General features: G+C 47.7%; 1 protein-coding gene across 2 annotated transcripts in view; it reads right to left on the bottom strand.

Moving 5' to 3' along the window:
* Nucleotides 1-18,129, bottom strand: part of HIBCH (3-hydroxyisobutyryl-CoA hydrolase) — a 215,789-nt gene extending 197,660 nt beyond the window's left edge. For both annotated transcript variants that reach the window (XM_077448677.1, XM_077448678.1), the window contains exon 1: nucleotides 18,015-18,129. In XM_077448677.1, the coding sequence (XP_077304803.1) occupies nucleotides 18,015-18,034 (20 nt within the window). In that variant the 5' untranslated portion in view covers nucleotides 18,035-18,129. The remainder of the gene's footprint in view (nucleotides 1-18,014) is intronic.
* Between the last annotated feature and the right edge of the window lie 1,538 nt (nucleotides 18,130-19,667).

The following is a 19,667-nucleotide window of genomic DNA, read 5'->3' as shown; positions in this document are numbered from 1 at the left end:
CGGCGGTCGGCAAGTGGTTAAAGCAAGTTTCTGATCCACTCCTCGCTGCAAAAACAGCAGGATCCTGGAAACTGAATAAGTGCGCGGACGCCACCCCATCTCCTCACACATGGAGATGTAAGCCTTCCATGTACAATGGTAAATCTATTGAGAAGATGACTTCCGTGCCCTCAGCATAGTGAAAATTACAAAGTCTGACAGACCTCGGTCCCTTAGCACCTGGTTTTCAACAGCCATGGTGTTAAAACCAGTGATGGTAAAGCAGGAGTATCAGACCTTGCAATAGAAGGTCCTCTCGCATTGGTAGCTGCCAAGGAACATCTGCCACCAGTCATACTAGGTCGGCGTACAAAGGACGCAGAGGCCAATCTGGGGCAATCAGAATTGCTGCAATCCCCTCAGCCTCCACTTTGCGCAGCAGACGTGTTTGAAGTTTGAGTGGGAGGGGAAGGCATAAATCAGCTGATAATGCCCCCATAGAGCCACCAACGCATCTGGCACGTCCGTCCAGGGGTCTCTTGTCCTGGACACAAACCTCTGCACCTTCCAATTGAGCCAAAAGGCTAAAAGGCCCACATCTGGAGTACCCCACCTTAGGCAAAGGAGCTGGAATACATCTGGATGCAACGACCATTTCTATGGGTCCAGCATCTGATGGCTTAGGTAGTCCGCCTGTCATTTTTCTACGCCCGGAATGTATATGGGCGACGGGGCTGGAACGTGTCGCTCTGCCCACTGGAGGATGTGAGCGACCTCCCATACTGCAGCTGAGCTCCTTGTTCCTCCCTGATGGTTGACGTACGCCACGGCCGTGGCATTGTCCGACTAGATCCTGATCGGATGCCCTTGTAGCCTCCTTGACCATGTGGAGAGACACAGCCTGATCGCCCAAAGCGCGAGCACATTGATCGGCAGTTGGGATTCTTTCCGCGACCAAAGGCCATGGGTCGACTGTACTCCCAGAACTCCCCCCCAACCGGTCAGGCTGGAATCCGTTGTGATCACTGTCCATTGGAGAGGAAGGAACAATCTTCCAGACCGAATGGTCACCAGAGAAGGGAATCCCGGACTAGCTGGCTCACCCAAATTTGACAATCCAGGGATAATGGAGATTTGTCCCATTTTGACAAAATCTCCTTTTGTAAGACTCGAGTGTGAAATTGAGCTTACGGTACTGCTTCAAAAGTGGCTACCATGAGGCCCAGAACTCACATGCAGAAGAGCTGTGACAACCACCTGCGGTTCACCAATAACCTCACTGCAGCTTGAAGAGTCTGCAGCTTGTCTGAAGGGAGAAAAACTCTCGCTTTTGAGGAGTCCAACAGTAAGCCCAGGTACTCCAGGCATTGAGTCGGCACCAACACTGACTTCTTTAGGTTCAGCACCCAACCAAACTCCCGGAGAGTCTACATGGTGATCGCTACATCCTCCCTGAATTCTGAGACGGAAGCTGCCCTCAAAAGGAGGTCATCTAGGTAACCCACGATTGCGATCCCACGTTGCCTTAACAACGTCAGAATTGGAGCTAACACTTTGGGAAAGACTCGGGGTGATGACGTCAGCCCAAAAGGGAGAGACACAAACTGGTAGTGTTCTTCCCCATCACAGAAACCTCTGAGGCATATGGGTACCGTATATACTCGAGTATAGGCCGACCCGAATATAAGCCGAGGCCCCCAATTTACCCCCAAAAAACTGGAAAACTTATTGACTCGTGTATAAGCCGAGGGTGAGACATGGCTGTCCATCCCTGTGTGTCCGTCCATCCCTGTGTGTGTGTCCGTCCATCCATCCCTGTGTGTGTGTCCATCCATCCATCCATCCCTGTGTGTGTGTCCGTCCATCCATCCCTGTGTGTGTGTCCATCCATCCATCCATCCCTGTGTGTGTGTGTGTGTGTGTGTGTGTGTGTGTGTGTGTGTGTGTGTGTGTGTATCCATCCATCCATCCATCCATCCCTGTGTGTGTGTGTGTGTGTGTGTGTATCCATCCATCCATCCATCCATCCCTGTGTGTGTGTGTGTGTGTGTGTGTGTGTGTGTATCCATCCATCCATCCATCCATCCCTGTGTGTGTGTGTGTGTGTGTGTGTGTGTGTGTGTGTGTGTGTATCCATCCATCCATCCATCCCTGTGTGTGTGTGTGTGTGTGTGTGTGTATCCATCCATCCATCCATCCATCCCTGTGTGTGTGTGTGTGTGTGTATCCATCCATCCATCCATCCCTGTGTGTGTGTGTGTGTGTGTGTGTGTGTGTGTGTGTGTGTGTCCATCCATCCATCCCTGTGTGTGTGTCCGTGCAGCCTTGTGTGTGTGTCCAGCCTACCTGTGTCCCGAGCCTCCGTCCCGAGCCTCCTCCGTCCCGAGCCTCCTCCGTCCCGTGCCTCCTCCGTCCCGAGCCTCCTCCGTCCCGTGCCTCCTCCGTCCCGTGCCTCCTCCGTCCCGTGCCTCCTCCGTCCCGTGCCTCCTCCGTCCCGTGTCGTGCCGATGGATCGCCGCTCTTCTCGGCGGCCATTCTACAATTCAAAAGCCGCGCCTCCGCCTGTGATAGGCGGAACACTCAATTTCCCAGCAGCCTGTGTTCCGCCTATCACGGACATCCTCTCATCGTCGTCCGTAGTATGAGAATGAGCGGATGTCCGTGATAGGCGGAACACTGACTGCTGGGAAATTCAGTGTTCCGCCTATCACAGGCGGAGGCGGAGGCGCGGCTTTTGAATTTTAATGTCCGCCGTCTGTCTGCTCGATACGCTGATCGAGCAGTCAGACAGCGGCGACTCGAGTATAAGCCGAGGGGGCACTTTCAGCCTCAAAAAAGAGGCTGAAAATCTCGGCTTATACTCGAGTATATACGGTACATGTAAGTACGCGTCCTGGATATCCAGGGATGCCAGGAAGTCCCCCTGATGGAGTGCAACGACCATGGAGCGAACTGATTTCATCCTGAAGCTTTGCACTTTCACAAAGCAGTTGAGGGCCTTCAAGTCCAGGATTGAACGTACCCCTTCCTTTTTGGGGACTACAAACAGATTGGAGTAGAATCCCTGAAACCTTTCCAGCATTGGTACAGGTACTATCACCCCATGCAGTAGCAGGTCCTGTACTGCCCCAAACAGGGCTTCCCGATGAGCCGAAAGTAGAGGTAGGTTGGAGGGAAAAAATCTGTTTGGTGGACAAGAAAGAAACTATCTTGTATCCCGATGAAACCAGTTCGCAGACCCATTGGTCGGACAGTAGAGAGGTCCACTGAGCTGCAAACTCCAGAAGGCGACCCACACTCGAGAGTTGGGAGGGGGCCTTCATGCGGTAACATTTTTGCTTGCAGACTTGTTTGGCTTGTGAAACCAGGGATGCTTTTGTCCTTCAGCAGGCGTCTTGTCGGACTGGGAACGCTTACCTGCCGACCCGGGCGGGCGAAAAAGCCGTTTGAGTGGAAAAAAGAGGGCCCTTGCCTACGGCGTGGCTCCTTACCCTTCCTGGACTGTGAGAGCAATGTGCTCTTTCCACCGGTAACATTTTTAATAATGTCATCCAGCGAAGCTCCAAATAGCCTCTCACCTTGGAAGGACAAATCCGCCAGTGCTTTTTTTTAGTTGCTTGGTCCGCAGACCAGCATGTCACCCAAATCAGGTGCCGTAGCACCACTGCTGAAACTGATGCTCTAGAGAGCAGGGGGACCGTATTCAGGGCCACATCACAGACAGACATACTTAAGGCCATGCACCAACTGGTCTGCCAGCCCTAAGCAGACTGGGGGAGACTGTTGCTTCTCCAATTCACAGTGCAACAACTTTGACCATTCAATAAGCATCTGTGACACCAAGGTCGTGGCCAGCACAGGTCATAACGCTGACCCCACTACCATAAACATGGACCAGGCCACTGCCTCGGCCCTCCTGTCGGCAGGGTCCTTGAAGGCAGGAGTCCCTTTTACCGGAATCGTGGTTAATTTATTTAACCTGGATACCGGGGGGGTGTCAACGACCGGAGACGTCCATTTTTTCAGGAGGCTCTCCTCAAAGGGGTAACGCACCACCATTCTTCTTGGGACTGAAAAGGCCTGCTGCGGACTTCCCCATTCCTTGCAGATGAACTTATCAAAATGAGTCAAATACGGAAACACCTTAGGCGTGCGGGCCGGTTTGCAGTGATAAGTGCTCCTACTAGCACTTTTTCCTGCGCTAACCCGGACAGAGAGTCATTCTCACTGTCCGAACGGCCCTGGTCCGCATCCTCTTGACACGTCAGAACATGGGCCGCCAGTCACTGTGGGGCCCGAGTCTGAATCAGAACTCTTCCCAGAAGACGGGCCCACGTGCCGATTCCACCCTGGACAACAAAGGTCTCCAGGACCGCCGACAGAGCGTCCATGGGCACTACAGTTTTAGCAAGTGAGCCGGTTGCAGTACCAGGGATGTCTGGGGAAGAAGCGCCAGCTTCTGATGCCATGCTGACCCTCACTCTCCTACCACAACTTAGGGACTTAAGGCAAGGTACACAATCCCACCCTCCTAGCTGCTAGCAGACCCAGGGCCCCCCGCCCAGGCGGTTATGTGCTGACAACATCACTTTACATGTGACCCCTTTGCACGGGTGTTTGTGGCTGTTTTTAATTTTCACAGCTTTCTTATATTAATATTTATCTTTGTGCATAATTTATGTTGTATTGCGGTTTATTTTGCTTGTTCTTTTTTTTAAGCATTAAAGGCTTTTTTTAACAGTATTTCACGATTAGAGTCTGTCTTTTTCCCCTCTTACACTCGTGGCCCTGATCCCGGGTGCATCTTTTTCAGATTAGTGGATTCACTGGCTGCACTTTTGCACTTGCCGCCTCTTGTTGAAGTGACTTTTTGCCTATCAGCAGAAGACGCCAAACATATGAGGGACTGATGAGCCTATCCACCAGCTGATCTTCATACTGCCCTCCTCTGTCGGGTCTCCTTGTCTACCTTCGGAAGTGGCTGGCCAGACTTGAAGCATCAGAGATCCATCCGTCCCTGCAGAGGGCAGAATCTGCTTGGGATTGTGACTCCGCTTGCAAGGGAGTCCACTTGCTCTGGTAAGGACACTCACTTACAGATTTTTTTTTTCAAATAGCTGAAAGTTGATGGGCATCTGTATTTGCTTTCGAATTGGACTGAAGTGCTTTTTTTTAATCTTTATTATAGCGTCTTTTCACCATTGTTTTGCTCACTGAATTATATATGGACACTTTTTTGATGAATTTCAATTGGGACATTTTAATATTTATACACTGTATCATTTGACTATATGAAATCTATCTTTTGTAGCACAGGTTTGCTGTTGTGCCATGTTCTTTCCATTTGCTTATGATAGATTTGATGGTGCACCTAGGGATCATCAAAGATTTGGATATGTTTTTATTTTTTATTCAAGTTCCTTGGTCTTTATGGCAGTGTTTGGTTAGTGGTGCCTCTTGCTTAGGTGTTGCAGCCTCTGGGGCCTTTCAAAAAAGTTGTGTATATGTAATGACAGATCATGTGACACTTAGATTGCATACAGGTGGACATCATTTCACTAATTATGTGACTTTTGAAGGTAATTGGTCGCACCAGAGCTTTTTATGGGCTTCATAACAAAGGGGGTGAATACATACGCACATGCCAATTATTTTTTTATTTCTGAAAAATAGTTTTATATATATATATTTTTCTGATTTTACTTCACCAACTTAGACTATTGTGTTCTGATTCGTCACATATAATTCAGATTAAAAAAAACATTGAACTAAAGGCTGTAATGTAACAAAATATGTAAAAAGCCAAGGGGGTGAATACTTTTGCAAAGCACTGTATATACATTTTTTGCCTTTGAACTTGCAAAGCATTGCAACCACAATTAGTGGATCAGGAGGTGCAATGCACAGACTCAGCAGTCCACCCACAGGTTCATACCAAGGTACAAACCTTGAATTAGGGGTAGTGATGGGAAGTTCGGATCTTTAAAATGAATCGGTTCATTTCGAACTGCTCACTGAAATGAACCGATTCAATGAATCGATTCTTCGGTTCTTCGGTTCACTTGCTGAGTCTACTGACAAGCAAGTGAACGGAAGCTCTGATTCAACCTTCTTAAATGAGTAGAATCAGAAGAGTGATTCACACAGAAGGTTGGCAGGTCCTGGTAATGTTTACTTTGATTTAGTTCATGGGCGCAGAGCACAATTGTTGTCAATTATTCCATTGTTGTCAGATTAGCGCAGTGTCATGCATTTTGGTGATACACAAACAGCTGTGTTATTCTGGGTTCACACTTGTGCGATGCGGGAACCCTGCGATTCCACGACGGGTTCCTGCATCGCACCAGACTCGCACGACAGTTCACAACGACATATGCGAACTGCTGGGGAGTGTCATACAATGTTAATGGCACCCCCATTTCAGTTCGCATGTCGCACTGCGAAGTGTCAGTTTGGACATGAATCGGATCGCATGAGTGCTATGCGATCCGATTCTGGTGCGGACCAAAAAAAGGGTCCTGTGCGAGTTTAGTCCGAATGCGATACAATTTCAACCATACTATCTGTATGGCTGAAATCGCATTGCACAGACATCGCCTGCGATTTGCACTGCAGTGCAAATCGCATGCGATTTTGCACTATGCTGCAGTGTGAACCGGCCCTGAGCCTAGGTTTCCGCAAATTTGATGGATAGCAATGTTACCTGTGAAGTTGCCCCAGAATGCAGTTCACATGCACACAAACCCCGCTTTTCATTTAGGCTCTGTTTCCACTTGTGCAACTTGTCCTGCGACTTGGGACTGCAAAGTTGCATGACAAGAAGTACCCAATTTCCAATGAGTACCATTCATATCTGTGCGACTTCAAGTCACAGCGACTTCAAAGTAGTCCCTGCACTACTTTGGTCCCATTGTAATGTGACTTGAGGTCCATAAACCTCCAGAATACACAGGCATTGCTTCAAGTCGCAGCAGAATCAATGCAACTTTCTGGCTTTTCAGGCTAACGCAGCCTGAAAGTTGCACAATTCTGCCGCAATTTTGATGCGACTTTAAAGCAATGCCTGTGTATTCCGGAGGTCTATGGATCTCAAGTTGCATCAAAGTGGGACCAAAGTAGTGCAGGGACTACTTTGAAGTCGCACAGATACGAATAATACTCCTTGGAAATCATAGAGTACAAAGTCGCAGGACAAGTTGCACAAGTGGAAATGGAGCCTAAATGAAAAGTGGGTTTTTGTGCATGTGAACTGCATTCTGATGGGCCAACTTCCCAGTTAACATTGCTAGCCATCAGATTTTCCCATAGTCTTTACAGTGCATGCGCAGGAATGATGATCAGATTTTACTACCACTACCATGGGCGAAGTACCCCTGGTAGTAAAATCCAATCGTTAAGGCTATTTTCACACTTGTGCGACTTGAAAGTCAAGTGCTTTTGCCATGATTTTTGCCATGACTTGAAGCAATGTCTGTGTAATCTTGAGGTCTCTGCCACAAGTCGCATCAAAGTCAGACAAAAGTAGTACAAAAACTACTTTGAAGTCGCACAGATATGAACTGAACTCATTGGAAATCACGGGGTGTGGCTTGTCATGTGACTTTTCAGTCTCAAGTCGCAGGACAAGTCGCATGAGTGTGAAAGGGCCTTAGGCTGTCCGTACCACCTGATCACTGCTGCTACCTCATTTGTTTAGTGTATTGTTTTACTGGTGGTGACCCGTGGTTCTTTCAGTGTACTGTGTTCTAAAAACTGATACGATTCTTTAACTCGGTAACTTGTACGATTCTTTAACTCAGTGTACTGTGTACTCCTGACTCTTGTTTTAAAGAGGAAGTAAACCCTGATGGGTTTACTTCCTCTTTTTTTCCCTGCAAAGGTAAAGCATAATGGACTACTATGCATCGCATAGTAGCTCATTATGTGTCACTTACCTGACACAGGAGCCAGCGAAGTCGCCGCTGTCCCCTGTAGTCCGCCGCATCCATGTTGCTTGTGGCGTCTCGCAGCTCCGACGAATCACAGCGGCGCAACCGCGATGACGTCACTCCCGCGCATGCGCACGGGAGTCGCGTCTCGCAGCTCCGCCGCTGCCATACGGCGAAGCCGCGATGACGTCACTCCCACGCATGCGCACGGGAGTCGACAAATTTGGCAAATCCATTCTTGGATTTGCCGCATTTAGTGCGCCTGCGCGCCGCTGTCTACGGCGCATGCGCCGTAGACAGCGGTGCCCATTTTCGGGCAAATATCTCCTAAACCATATACAGGTCCTTCTCAAAAAATTAGCATATTGTGATAAAGTTCATTATTTTCTGTAATGTACTGATAAACATTAGACTTTCATATATTTTAGATTCATTACACACAACTGAAGTAGTTCAAGCCTTTTCTTGTTTTAATATTGATGATTTTGGCATACAGCTCCTGAAAACCCCAAAATCCTATCTCAAAAAATTAGCATATTTCATCCGACCAATAAAAGAAAAGTGTTTTTAATACAAAAAAAGTCAACCTTCAAATAATTATGTTCAGTTATGCACTCAATACTTGGTCGGGAATCCTTTTGCAGAAATGACTGCTTCAATGCGGCGTGGCATGGAGGCAACCAGCCTGTGGCACTGCTGAGGTGTTATGGAGGCCCAGGATGCTTCGATAGCGGCCTTAAGCTCATCCAGAGTGTTGGGTCTTGCGTCTCTCAGCTTTCTCTTCCCAATATCCCACAGATTCTCTATGGGGTTCAGGTCAGGAGAGTTGGCAGGCCAATTGAGCACAGTAATACCATGGTCAGTAAACCATTTACCAGTGGTTTTGGCACTGTGAGCAGGTGCCAGGTCGTGCTGAAAAATGAAATCTTCATCTCCATAAAGCTTTTCAGCAGATGGAAGCATGAAGTGCTCCAAAATCTCCTGATAGCTAGCTGCATTGACCCTGCCCTTGATAAAACACAGAGGACCAACACCAGCAGCTGACATGGCACCCCAGACCATCACTGACTGTGGGTACTTGACACTGGACCTCAGGCATTTTGGCATTTCCCTCTCCCCAGTCTTCCTCCAGACTCTGGCACCTTGATTTCCGAATGACACGCAAAATTAGCTTTCATCCGAAAAAAGTACTTTGGACCACTGAGCAACAGTCCAGTGCTGCTTCTCTGTAGCCCAGGTCAGGCGCTTCTGCCGCTGTTTCTGGTTCAAAAGTGGCTTGACCTGGGGAATGCGGCACCTGTAGCCCATTTCCTGCACACGCCTGTTCACGGTGGCTCTGGATGTTTCTACTCCAGACTCAGTCCACTGCTTCCGCAGGTCCTCCAAGGTCTGGAATCGGTCCTTCTCCACAATCTTCTTCAGGGTCCGGTCACCTCTTCTCGTTGTGCAGCGTTTTCTGCCACACTTTTTCCTTCCCACAGACTTCCCACTGAGGTGCCTTGATACAGCACTCTGGGAACAGCCTATTCGTTCAGAAATTTCTTTCTGTGTCTTACCCTCTTGCTTGAGGGTGTCAATGATGGCCTTCTGGACAGCAGTCAGGTCGGCAGTCTTACCCATGATTGCGGTTTTGAGTAATGAACCAGGCTGGGAGTTTTTAAAAGCCTCAGGAATCTTTTGCAGGTGTTTAGAGTTAATTAGTTGATTCAGATGATTAGGTTAATAGCTTGTTTAGAGAACCTTTTCATGATATGCTAATTTTTTGAGATAGGAATTTTGGGTTTTCATGAGCTGTATGCCAAAATCATCAATATTAAAACAAGAAAAGGCTTGAACTACTTCAGTTGTGTGTAATGAATCTAAAATATATGAAAGTCTAATGTTTATCAGTACATTAGAGAAAATAATGAACTTTATCACAATATGCTAATTTTTTGAGAAGGACCTGTAGGTTTAGGAGATATTGCTTGGACCTACAGGTAAGCCTTAATCTAGGCTTACCTATAGGTCCAAGTTGTTTGGAAGGGTTTACTTCCTCTTTAAGTTTGTATCCAGTTCCTGAGTGTCACTGTGCTGTGAGTCAGCTGATTGGTTGCAGGGAGGGGCCGAGCTCTCTCACTCTAGGATCATATTACCACTGCCAGCTCTGCTGCTCTGCTATGTACTGAGAGCAGAATGAACTGTTTCAAACGAATCAGTTCACTGAAAAGAATCGATTCAAAAGAACGATTCGTTCATGAACTGGACATCACTAATTAGGGGGCTGGAGCAAGGATCAATAGGCTACTAGAGGTCTGTCTGTAAAAAATTCTGGAAGGGATACTGAGTACAGGTATCCAGCAGCAGCAAGGATGATCAGTTCAGTGTAGCTGTATTTAGGAAACTGAAATCAGACTACGTAAGAATAAAATAAAGTTTATTAATGCAACTATCACCAATCCAACATCAACACACCATAAGAAAAAGTGAAAAATAAACGTGACAGTGAAGCAAAACTGAACAACCCAACTAAATTACACTATATACACAAATGGAGGAAAGCTGACATAAACAGGGCATGACCAAGAACTAAGGGAGCAGAGATAGTGTAACAGGGTACAGGATAAGGCAAGGATCAGGAAGAAGGAATATAGCAAACAGGCCAAAAAAATTAAACACTGATGCAAATCAAGGGAGGGGTTCTATACTGTTCCAGCAGCCAATATCAGGTGGAGCATAATTATTGAGATCTGCTGGTGCTCACTGAAATTGCACCCTTCAGCTCTAGGAACCACAGTGCCATCACTGGGCAGGCTGGACATTTTCCCTGTAATTATTGCAATAGATTAAAGGGGTTGTAAAGGCGGAATGTATTTTATCTTAATGCATTATGTGTATTATAACAGAGTTCCATCAATTTTTAGTTTATTAAAAGTCAGCAACTACAAAAAGCATAGCTGCTGACTTTTAATAAACAGACACTTGTTGCACGGTCCAGCAATGCGGCAGCCCGGAGCCTCGCTCCTCCCCCACTTCTCGGTGTTTCCATTGATACTGTGGGCACCCGGCCGTGACAGCTGACAGCTTCATGGCCCGACGCACTGCACATGTTGCGCTGCGCTCTGCTATTGGCCAGACGATCTTCTGGGGGCTTTGTGTTGTGTCCCAGAAGATCGCTGACAGGAGGAGTTGCCTAGGCAGCCGAGAACAGGAAGGAGGAAGTGGGACAGAAAGTCCCACTAAAAAGAAGGTACACCCCCCCCACCCCGAAAAAAAATGACATGCCAAATGTGGCATGTCAGGGGGGCGAGGAGTGCTTAAAGCAGAAGTTCCACTTTTGGGTGGAACTCCGCTTTAGGATAAAAACCTCCTATGTGCAGTAGCCCCGCTCAGCCCCCCTAACACTCTCCTGAGGTCCCTCTCTGTCCAGCGATGTCCACGAGTGTCTCAGGCGTCCGAGATTCTCCCTCCTGATTGGCTGACACAGCAGCGGTGCCATTGGCTGCCGCTGATCAAAGTCAGCTAGTCAATCGGGGGAGAGGGGGGCTGGGTTTCTTATAAAAATAACATGTTTGATATTTTTATAAGAAAAAAAATTAGACTTTACAATCACTTTATTTCCTATGATTGTCAACTCCATCTAGTGACCAAAATGTAGTATAGTTTTCTGAACTACCTCAATGAAAAAACATGCTGCACTTTGGCCACTAGATGGTGATCGTAGGAATTACTCTATTACAAAGAATATGAGGAATTTTTGTCTAATTTGCCACTCAACCAAGGAATGTTTTATTAACAGACCCCAAAGTGTGGTGAAGTCACTACACTTTTGGTAGTTTTTTCATTCACAGGTTAACGGGCAAAGCCACACATAGCCGACCCGACTGCAAATAATAACAGGAGCTGGTGAGCAGAGGAATCTTTGATTCAGTAAGTGGGGTGGGGGATTTGGGGCTTCAAACTGTGACTATGTTTTTTTGTTTTTTTTTTATGTTACACCCTAAGGGCTAGTTCACACACAAAAGATGTGTTCAGGAACACACGTTTGTACAAGTTCCAGTGTGGTGCATTTTCCACAGCCCATTACATTTAATCTTTTGTCAAACGGCATAGGCATGATTTTTAAAATCGCACTGTACGAGATTACAGGATACTGCAGTACCATGCACTTTGGAGGTTGCGAACACACCTGCGTTTCCTAGATGTGTGGGGGTGCAATTAACAGTAGGGGTGCAACGGATCAAAAAACTCAGATCGTTCCTCTGATCGGATAATTTTTCGGATCAGCAAATAATTTAATTTGCAAAAACCTGTGAAAATTCCACCACCATATAGTCCCCACTGTAATATCCACAATCTCCCCCACTGTAATATTTGCTGAGTATGGCTGGGTACGGCTGAGCATGGCTAAGTATTGCAGAGTATGGCTGAGTATCGCAGAGTATTGCAGAGTATTGCAGAGTATGGCTGGGTATCGCAGAGTATTGCAGAGTATGGCTGGGTATGGCAGAGTATTGCTGGGTACTGTAGAGTATTGGCAGGGTATTGCAGAGTATTGGCAGGGTATTGCAGAGTATTGGCAGGGTATTGCAGAGTATTGGCAGGGTATTGCAGAGTATTGGCAGGGTATTGCTGGCTATTGCAGAGTATTAGCAGGGTATTGCAGAGTATTGGCAGGGTATTTCAGGGTATTGCAGAGTATTGGCAGGGTATTGGCAGGGTATTGCTGGGTATTGCAGGGTATGGAGGGATGGCTGCTTCCATCCGATCTCTCCCCTCCACTGTACAGATTAGTACAGAGAGGGGAGAGAGGAACTGGCGTCATGCCATGACACCGGTTTGTTTACAAGTGATCACTCCGTCAGAGCGATCACATTGTAAACAGCCTGGGTGTAGAAAGATGGCCGCCGCTTCGGAGCTAGGCCGAAGCCGCGGCCTTTCCTAATGCCGAAACCGGGGAGCGCGGCATGTGCCGATCCGAGCGGGGTGACCCGTTCGGATCACGGATCGGTGACGATCAGTTGCACCCCTACTGGTCAGAGTAGGTGACCCCGGCATTGCTCCGTACACTGGTCAGAGTAGGTGACCCTGGCATTGCTGGGTAAACTGGTCAGAGTAGGTGACCCCGGCATTGCTGGGTACACTGGTCAGAGTAGGTGACCCCGGCATTGCTCCGTACACTGGATAGAGTAGGTGACCCGGCATTCCTCCGTACACTGGACAGAATAGGTGACCCGGCATTGCTGTGTATGATGGACAGTTTAGCTGACCCCGGCATTCCTCTGTACACTGGACAGAGTAGGTTACCCCAGCATTGCTTCATACACTGGAAAGATTAGGTGACCCTGGCATTGCTCCATACACTGGACAGATTAGGTGACCCTGGCATTGCTCCATACACTGGTCAGAGTAGGTGACCCCGGCATTGCTCCATACACTGGTCAGAGTAGGTGACCCCGGCATTGCTCCGTACACTGGTCAGAGTAGGTGACCTCGGCATTGCTCCATACACTGGTCAGAGTAGGTGACCCCGGCATTGATGGGTACACTGGTCAAAGTAGGTGACCCCGGAGTTCGTCTGTACACTGGACAGAGTAGGTGACCCCAGCATTGCTCCATACACTGGAAAGAGTAAGTGACCCCGGCATTGCTCCGTACACTGGTCAGAGTAGGTGACCCCGGCATTGCTCCGTACACTGGTCAGAGTAGGTGACCCCGGCATTGATGGGTACACTGGTCAAAGTAGGTGACCCCGACATTGCTGGGTACACTAGACAGAGTGGGTGACCCCTGGCAGTGCTGTATTATGGACAGAGTAGGTGACCCCAGCATTGCTCCGTACACTGGACGAAATAGGTGACCTTGGCATTGCTGTGTATGATGGACAGATTAGGTGACCCCGGAATTGCTTCGTACACTGGTCAGAGTAGGTGACCCCGGCATTCCTTTGTACACTGGACAGAGTAGGTGACCCCGGCACTGCTCCCTACACTGGACAGAGTGATCCCAGCATTGCTTTGTACACTGGTGAGAGTAGGAGACCCCAGCACTGCTCTGTATTATGGACAGAGTAGGTGATCCCGGCATTGCTCCGTACACTGGTCAGAGTAGGTGACCTTGGCATTACTCTGTACACTGGTCAGAGTAGGTGACCCCGGCATTGCTCTGTACACTGGTCAGAGTAGGTGACCCCGGCATTGCTCCATACACTGGTCAGAGTAGGTGACCCCAGCATTGCTGGGTACACTGGACAGAGTGGGTGACCCCGGCATTGCTCTCTATTATGGACAGAGTAGGTGACCCCAGCATTGCTCCGTACACTGGACGGAATAGGTGACCCCGGCATTGCTGTGTATGATGGACAGATTAGGTGACCCCGGCATTGCTCCGTACACTGGTCATCTAACAGTTAATGGCACTCGTGAGTATCTGCAGTGGGCAGTGTGCGTGTCCCGCACTGCAAGTGGTGTGAAACCACTTGACCACTGGGCACTTAAACCCCCTTCCTAACCAGACCAATTTTCAGATTTCAGTGCTCTCACACTTTGAATGACAATTACTCAGTCATGCAACACTGTACCCAAATAAAATTTGTGTCCTTTTTTCACACAAATAGAGCTTTCTTTTGGTGGTATTTGATCACCGCTGGGTTTTTTATTTTTTGCGCTATCAAAAAAAATAAAAAAATCTTTGTTTCTTTTAAAATGTATTGCAGAGTATTGGATAGTGTTGCAGAGTACTGCAGATTATTGTCACTGAGCAGCGCTGTGGGCACTACAGATCCAGCCCACAGCGCTGCTGTCATCTCTCCCCCTCTCACTGTACCGATCGGTCATTTGACGGAGCGATCGCGTGGTAAACGGCCAATATCATTTACCGTGATGCGCTGGGTCCTCTGGACCTGGCGGTCACGGATGTTCCCGGGTGAGCGCCCCAGGGTGCACGGGAGCAAGATTCCAGGAGGACGTCCACCCAGTAAAACACGACCGCGCTGTACCGTCTTTTGGAGATGGATGGGGGTATCCTCCCTGCTGTGCTATTGTGTGTGGACAGTGGGAAGACTACCCCACCATCAGAATACACTGATCAGAGCTTCTAGTTATGGCTGTTGATGCTGATCTAGTAGCAAAAATCCAACAGGGCGATTGTAGAGAAGTAGATCAGTAGATTGACTTCTGTACAACCACCCTGTCCATACATGGATCAAAGTTCAGCTAGTCCCTGCTGAGCTGGAAATTTAGATCCATTTATAGCTGGCTTAATTTGGCTATAGCAGGTTAAGTTGACCATACATGGATTGAACTTCAGCAGAGACCAACTAAATTTGAATCCACGTACGGGCATTTTAGTTGTACAGAAGTCGATCTATCGATTGACTTTTGTACAACCACTGAGGCTTTTCCTGCTCTACCAATGATGCAGGCTGTGTATTCTGATGGTAGGGAAGTCTCCCCACTGTCAGAATTCACGGGATCAGCTCGGAGGATTCCCTCATTCACATTGAGTGTGTGGATTGGGCAGTTCAAGTAGTATTTTTGCCTGCACCCTTCTGTGACACATCACAAGTGCCAGAAGACTGTGGGACCATTTACATGGGCATCAGGCATGCGCAGTAGGAAACAGCCAGTTATCCTTAGTTAAACCGGTAGTAAACAACCACAATAATAAAAAAAAATTTAAAAATTAAAAAAAAAGAGGCCCCCTGCAAGTTTAAGTCATGATGTATTAATATGCACCGCATACTAGCACATTAAAGCAGATTTACCTGGACACAGAGACCTTCAGCACAGATGCCGTCATGGCTCCCTGGTGCTTCCATCATCACCCGTTCTTCCATCTGGGTTCAAGGGCTCTGATATTACGTGTGGGAGCCCCGGTACGGTATGCCATCCCTTCGGAGCACATGCGTCAGAGATGTCACCAGCTGCATCCCGTGTGAATATCTCCTAAACCGAGGGTCAACAACCTGTAGCTCGCAGACAGATGGCTGATACATCACGGCCTGGGCTTGCTGACCCGCAATCCCAGAGAATCAAATAGAGTGCAATGCAGAGGGACTACTGGTAAAGTTGGAGCTGTAGTAAGGATAAGCTCGGGCATGTTCGCAAGTCCACATGCCTCTGCCCGCCAGGAAGCTGACACCTCACAGCACTGCGGAGTGTCAGCTTCCTGCCGAGCGCGGGCACGTGGACTTACAAACACACCTAAGCTCATCCTTAGTATGGAGCATAAGCCACATAAGCCAATGCCTCCTCTGTAGTGCTGGCTCCTGTCCCATACGGATTGATACCTACTGCACGCCACCTCTTATCCCAGCTAGCAGTCTCCAGAGTGGTTGCCAGCAACAGGAAAGAGGAGATCTTCAGGTCAGTGTGAAGCAATACATTGGGCATGATAGTATAAGGCTGCTTTCACACTGATGTGCTCCGGATTCTCCAGTGCAGTGTACCTGCAGCTTTCCTGGTGCACTTTCTGAATGCAGAAGTTTTGGTGAGCTTTCAGAAAAGTGCACCACACTTGCAGGATATAATAGAAGTCCAGGGAAAAGTGCAGCAGACCCAGGAAAGTTGCAGATGCAGAAACAGAAATCAAGGATCTCTCCAGGTATTGCCGCCCCCCCCCCTATAAAACATAATTGATGTTTACAATGTGTATAACTCTCTAAAAGTTGAAAGAGGGGAGGGTACGTAGGGTGTAAGCTCTCGGTGATCCCGTCATATATAACTCAAAATAAAAAACCTGTATGAGCTCATACAGGTCAAAGTTGCAGATGCACTGTGCTGCAACCGCAGTGCAGATAAACCACAGCACATCAGTGTGAAAGCAGCAGCAGGGGACTCAGAGAGAGAGAGACAGAAGCTGTCAAAACTGAGGTTGAATGTCGGGGGTGGGCGGGACCCAGCTATCCAACACCTGCCAATGAAATAGGATCTGGGCGGGCTGCTACGCATATGTGGCCTTGCCCTTTTCTTAAACAGCCCAATCATTGGCTGGATAGCTGCTGGGTCGGTGCCGGCCTCCTGACGTGATCGGGCATGTGGGATTTCGAACACGCCTGAGGCTCCCCAGCCCATCTCTAGTGTACACCTTTGGCTGCTGCCTCAGGGTTTTACCACCCCTCAACTTTACGTGTGAGCGAGCCATAAGTGGGCTGTTGCCGAATGCAACTGAGGGCTCGTTCACAGGTGCAGCTGGCCCTGCTGCCCCTCTGAAAAGCGATCTGAGTGCTTTTGACGGGTGGCGATATGTTGCTTCCTCACCACCTGATTTAAATCCATGATTCTGAAGTGGTAGTACGACAATTAGAGGTTTAAATCAGATATTGGGAGAAAATAAAAAGCCTTATTATAGACTTACTTATAGGTACAAGTTAAAAAAAATTGAACTTTACTTCCACTTTAAGGCCCAGTTCACACTATTGTGATGCGAGAACCCTGCGAATCAACTGCGGATTCCCGCATCGCACCTGACACGCACGGCAGTTCACACTGCCATATGCGAACTGCTGGGGAGTGTCATTATATGTTAACGACACTCTCATTTCAGCTCGCGTATCGCACTGCGAACTCACAGTGCGGACATGAATCGGATCGCATATGTGTGATCACACATCCAATCCGATTCTGGTCCAAACAGAAAAAAGGGTCCTGTGCGTGTTTGGACCGAATGCGGTGCGATATCAGCAAACTATCTGTATGGCTGACATCGCACCACACAGACATCACATGTAATGTGAACAGCAGTGCGCTGCGAATTACATGCGATGCCTGCCATCTCAATAGTGTGAACCGGCCCTAAGATGCCTGCGCTAGGGACCCAAAGCCCAGTGAAGAATGAGTACTGGACAGGTAAGTGTAATGATGTGTATGGACGGCACTGGACACCTGGACAGGTAAGTGGCTTTCTCTTAAAAGTCAGCACTCAACAGTTACAGTATTTGTAGCTGATGACTTCATTTTTTTGGAGCTCCTCTCATTCATTTATGAGAGCCCTCCGTGCACAACCTCTTTTTATCTTAGCACACGCAGGACAATGAAATGGTAAGTGTGGGACAATATAAACATTATTTTATACATGTTCCCGGCACAGGAGCACGGAAATGCGTGTAATGAATATAGTTCAGCGTACCTGAACCGGGACGCCAGCATTGTTGTCAATTGAGTTCCTGCAGTTGCCGAGCTCTATACACAGACTGACATTGGGAGCTGGCAGTGCAGGGAGTCGCAGACCAATGACGTCACGACTTCACTGCTCTCTGTGCTTTCTTTTTTTTTTAAATCTATCTCACAAATCTTTATTGATACCACGTATAGACATATTGTACTGTGTACCTGTGTATGTTTGCAGTCTTAGCTGTGCCCAAATAGAAGTACTAATCAGAAATAGGATTCACTGAGAAACTGTGTTTAAAAATAGCAGCTACTATTACCAATTAACCAACTGAGACTTATTTTTATTGTTCTTATCACAGATTTCAGCCTGTTGGGGGTTCAGGATTCATCATATCACTGGCTCCTGTGTTTTACCTTCACTGCTATCTGCATAGAGTTTGTATGCCAGCTCTGTGTATGATTGTTTTCTTTACACAATGTGAAGACATACTGACACTGATCAGACACTGGTCTGTGTCTGATCATACAAAGCATAAGCCCTTGTGTGTATAAGTGTGCTTCAACCGCTGAATCACAGCATGGTGGTAGTGTGCAGATGATGCCCCATTCATTTTTTTATTACAGTGTTCTGTATTCGTCCTATAGGTCTATATTTTGTCTGATTTTCCTTCTTGCTGTGGAAGGCTAGCTGCGTGGTTGGACAGGACCTCCCACCCCCAATCGGTCATCCAACAACAAAGCTACTCTGTTTCCCCAAAAATAAGACCTAGCGTGATTGTCGGTGATGGCTGCAATATAAGCCCTACCCCCCAAATAAGCCTCTAGTTAAAGTCCTTGTAGGTCTAATTTTCAGGGAAGGGCTTATTTGGGGGAATAGGGCTTATATTGCAGCCATCACCGACAATCACGCTAGGTCTTATTTTTGGGGAAACAGGGTAGCAAGGAGACTGCTAAATCTATTGCCAGCCCTCATTTCTATCTCCAAGTACTTTCCCAAAACACAAAAGACAGAATGCAGAGGGAGGTGGGGCGTGTCAGCCTTTGTACCTCTGCATTCCTCTTGCTGACCCTTGGGAAAGTGCTTGCAGCCATGGGGGAGCGTTGTCTAATACTGTAGCTGTGTAGCTCCTTGCTAGCTGTGTTGTCAGAAGGCCATGGGAGAAGAAGGGTGTCCTGTCCTACTAGGCAGCTGACCTTCTACATCATATAGGAAAATGGGACAAGATACCAAATGGTACTTTGTCCCCTGGGTGATAGAACACTCATATATAAAAAATTTGATTTCTTCTTTAAACCCTTACCTATACCCCCCAAAATTTTTCAGGTGGGAACGAGGGACACCTATTAGCAAAGGTATGTAGGCATAGGACAAACAACCCTGTCATGCCCCCTTAAAAGGATAATTAAAAATAAAATAAAAGAGTTAAAGTAGAAGTCCAGCCTAACACTAAAATCCCTGCATCAACAATCTAACACTAACCTATCTAACCCTGTAAAGAAAAAAAAAATAAGCATACAGACCTTTTGCGGCTTCACTGCGGTGGTCGGTGCAGCGGATACATCCAACAACAGAAACCCGTTGTAAGTCTATGGGTAGCGTCACCCCCCATTCATTTCACAGACGTTGGCTGTGTCCTCTGCTTTATAGAGCTAGATAGGTTAGTGTTAG

This window comes from Lithobates pipiens, unplaced genomic scaffold (assembly GCF_037356315.1).
Source record: "Lithobates pipiens isolate NorthernLeopardFrog02 unplaced genomic scaffold, aLitPip1_a1.2 Scaffold_22, whole genome shotgun sequence".
NCBI classification, from domain to species: Eukaryota; Metazoa; Chordata; class Amphibia; order Anura; family Ranidae; genus Lithobates; species Lithobates pipiens.
Note: the sequence above shows the minus strand (reverse complement) of the source record. Positions and strands in the feature narration are given on the sequence as shown.